Consider the following 4063-nt stretch of genomic DNA (forward strand, 5'->3'; position numbering starts at 1 on the left):
GGCTGAGTATTTCTCTCTGACGATGATAAAGTGTTTATTCGTCTTTTTTAAATGTTTTTCCCTTTAAGAGGAACTACATTAGCTCTAACTTCCCCATTGCACCGAGGAGGTATGTAGGCACAAGGCTTAATGATTTGCCGAGCTTATTTTAAAAATAAACAAAACTCCTTTTTTAGCACACACGACACAGATTTTCAAAAAGGTTCCTGTGGAGTACCACAGATATGAGGGGTGCTTAAAACCTTTCCCTTGTATAATCAACACCCGTACCTAAGATCTCTTTTGTTTTAAAAACAAACTTTGGATTTTCTTCGTTCTTTTCCCTTTTCCTTTGGAAATAATAAAGCGCGGTGGCGACTTTCACTGAAATATTGAGTCGAGTCAATATAATGGCTTCGATCTCAGATTTTCCCCGCTACAGCGACAGTCTGTTATAAAATTTTGGAATTTTGATTCTTTGGCTTGGGATCCTATATGCGTATGTTTTTAGATGGATTTCCATGAATTTTAATAATTTATTCAATGACGTTTGGATATATGTCTGATGTGAATTTGTGAATGGAGTGAATAACATGAATTGGCTTGTGTACTACATGTTATAAATGATCATTAAATGCTGAGTGTATGCTTGTTTATTGATGAATTAGTATTGTGCAACGTTTTGGTGAATAATTTGAGTTGTGCGAATTAAGTGATATGCTTTGATAATTAAGGTTATGTGATAATCTTTATTGCATATATTGCGTAATGTTGTACATGCATACATGGGGAGATTGTACTCCGATTAGATTTGATCCTTGTGTGGAAACATGAGCGGCTTTGTTCCCTTTTGCAGATTCGGAAGCGGTGAACTACACGTTCATATTTCGAGGGCTTTGATCTTGTCCAAATCAGAAGCGTGACTCTGGTTTTAATCGGGAGCGGTGAGCTTGATACTCACCATGGTACCATATTCATTGAGTCACATTAATTGCATTTCGAGTCGCATGGTTGTTATGTGATTGTTTTGAATTGATGTGTTACTTGTGTGGTAATCATATTTGTGTTGTGTGCAATAATTGTGGAATTTAATTAAAGTTATGAAGTGTGATGAATGAATATGTTATTGTATGCTATATTCATTGTACATATTGTATGTATTCATTATGATGTGAATTCTCACCCTTCTTTTTCAATGATGTTCATTGTGACATCGTGCAGGTTCCGACGAGTAGTGAATTTGTCTGAGGATTTAGCCGAAGAGCTTTTGGTTTATCGTTTTGACTAGGTAGTGAGTCAAACACTCTGGTTATGTAACACTGGGGGTTTTATTTGAACTCAGGTCTTATTGTTTGGATATTGTTATGTTTATGATGTATGACTTGATATGTTGGATATAACGTGTTGTTGGCTATATTGCCTAACCATAGAATCCATATGACATGTGTATATATATGAGTTTCTTATGCTATATGATTTGATAAATGGATATAGTATGAGATGTATCCATTGAATTACTGGAGATTTATTATTCCGCGTGCGATATGCATAATGTATGAAAGCATGAAGTACCAAATTGTGTTACAAGATGATTAGTGCATGTTTTGTATGTTTGTTTCAGGTTTTCATTGCGGTGAAAATAACATGTGATGCCCTTTTGTTTATGCATTTTATTATACTCTGTGAATATTTGTTATATTTGGGGTTTATAAAAGGGGTGTTACATTAGTGGTATCAGAGCATGGTCGACCAGTTGGTCAAGGTTATTAATGTCTTTTATTCCCGTTGTATTAGATTTGTGTATCTGACATGATCAATATTATTTGCCTGTTTGACTGTTGGTTGTCTTAGGAGAATGGTTGCGGGAAGGAATGATGACGCTATTGCCGAGGCATTGACGATGTTAGCTGGTGCTATTGGGAAAGTACCACATGCGAATGCTCGCAATGGAGAGGAGAATGAGTTTCGTGCTTTGGGAGATTTCTGAAGAAACAAGTTGTCGATCTTTGAAGGAGAGCATGAACCTGACAAGGCACAAGCATGGTTGAAAGCAATCGAGAAGATCTTTCGAGTTATGAATTGTACCGATGTGCAGAAGGTGCAGTTTGGCACTCACAGGCTAGAGAAAGAAGCTGAGGATTGGTGGAGTAACATTGTGCAAAGATTTGATGAGGAAGGCATAAAAGTTACTTGGGCTCTTTTCCGTGATGCATTTTTGGAAAACTATTTTCCCGAAGATGTGCATGGAAAGAAAGAGGTGGAATTTCTGGAATTGAAGCAAGGGAATGGAATTGTAGCGGAATATGCTGCAAAATTTCAAGAGTTAATCAAGTATTGTCCTTATTACAATACTATGAATGCGGAGAGGTCTAAGTGCTTGAAGTTTGTGAATGGTTTGAGGCATTATATCAAGAAATCTATTGGTTACCAATAGATTACTCGTTTTGCGGAGTTGGTTAACAAGAGTCGGATTTATGATGAGGATAGTAGGGAGAGTGCTTCTCACTACAAGTCTTCAAGTGATGGGAAAGGGAAAGGACAATACCATGGGAAACCGTATGAAGATAAGAAGAAGCATAAATCTGATTATGGCGAAAAGCCAAGTGGGGGAAGAGCTATTACTCCGATTAAGTGCTACAAGTGTGGTGTCGAGGGACATCGTGCTAATGAATGCAACAAGAATTTTGGAAAGTGTTTCAAGTGTGACAAGCCGGATCACAAAGTTATGGATTGTAGAGTTGGTTCGAGTGTGACTTGCTATAATTGTGGTGAGTAAGGGCACAGTAGTACCAAGTGTGATAAACTAAAGAAGGAGCAAGCGAAAGGAAAAGTGTTTGCATTGTCTGGTTTTGAGACCACTGCTGATGATAGGCTAATCCGAGGTACATGCTTTATTAATGGTACACCTTTGATTGCTATTATTGATATTGGTGCAACGCACTCTTTCATTTCTTTGGATTATGCTATGATATTGAATCTTGTGTTGTCTAATATGGGTAGAAGTATGGTTATTGATACACCTGCTATGGATTCGATGTCTACTTGTTTTGCATATTTGAATTTCCCATTGAGTATCTTTGGTGGAGATTTCGGAATTGATTTAGTTTGTCTTCCGTTAGAGCAACTTGATGTGATTTTGGATATGAATTGGTTGGAGTTTAGTCATGTTTATATCAATTTTTTTTCTAAGACTGTTATTTTTCCTGAAAATAATGTTAAGGAAGATTTGTTTTTATCTGCTAAGTAAGTGGGTAAGTCTGTGCAAGATGTGAAGGATAGAAAAACACTTAGAAAGGGGGGGGGGTTTGAATAAGTGTAGCTTTAAAAACTTGACAGATAAAAATAAATTGCACAGTTATTTTTATCCTGGTTCGTTGTTAACTAAACTACTCCAGTCCACCCCCGCAGAGATGATTTACCTCAACTGAGGATTTAATCCACTAATCGCACGGATTACAATGGTTTTCCACTTAGTCCGCAACTAAGTCTTCCAGAGTCTTCTGATCACACACTGATCACTCCAGGAACAACTGCTTAGATACCCTCTAAGTCTTTTCTAGAGTCTACTGATCAACACGATCACTCTAGTTACAATCTGCTTAGTTCACTCCTAAGACTTCCTAGAGTATTCTGATCAACACGATCACTCTAGTTCCTTACAACTTAATGTAATTCTAAGAGTTTACAAATGCTTCTTAAAAGCGATAATCACAACTGTGATATTTCTCTTAACGTTTAAGCTTAATCTCACTAATATATTACAAAAGCAATGTAGTGAGCTTTGATGAAGATGAAGATTCTGAGTTTAGATTTGAACAGCGTTTCAGCAAGTGTTTTTGAATAATCTTGTTCAGAATTGTTAACCTTGCTTCTCATCAGAACTTCATATTTATAGGCGTTGGAGAAGATGACCGTTGAATGCATTTAATGCTTTGCGTGTTCCGTACAGCATCGCATTTAATGTTATACGCTTTTGTCAACTACCTCGAGCCTTGTTCACGCTGTGTCTACTGACGTAGCCTTTAATAGCTTTTAACGTTCCTTTTGTCAGTCAGCGTAGCTTGCCACTTGTACTTTCTTCTGA

The 4063-nt window shown here is 37.1% G+C and overlaps 1 protein-coding gene across 1 annotated transcript; it reads left to right on the forward strand.

Annotated features, from left to right (window-relative positions):
* The first annotated feature begins 2053 nt into the window (after positions 1–2053).
* LOC131634252 (uncharacterized) lies at positions 2054–2413 on the forward strand. The gene has a single exon (XM_058904899.1). It carries the CDS (start codon positions 2054–2056, stop codon positions 2411–2413), a length of 360 nt encoding a protein of 119 aa, XP_058760882.1.
* The last annotated feature ends 1650 nt before the right edge of the window (positions 2414–4063 follow it).

This window comes from Vicia villosa, unplaced genomic scaffold (assembly GCF_029867415.1).
Source record: "Vicia villosa cultivar HV-30 ecotype Madison, WI unplaced genomic scaffold, Vvil1.0 ctg.001263F_1_1, whole genome shotgun sequence".
Taxonomy (NCBI): Eukaryota; Viridiplantae; Streptophyta; class Magnoliopsida; order Fabales; family Fabaceae; genus Vicia; species Vicia villosa.

What these genes read in the sequence shown, in the direction of transcription:
- LOC131634252 (XM_058904899.1), top strand. Translation starts at nt 2,054, where the DNA reads ATGAATTGTACCGATGTGCAGAAGGTGCAGTTTGGCACTCACAGGCTA.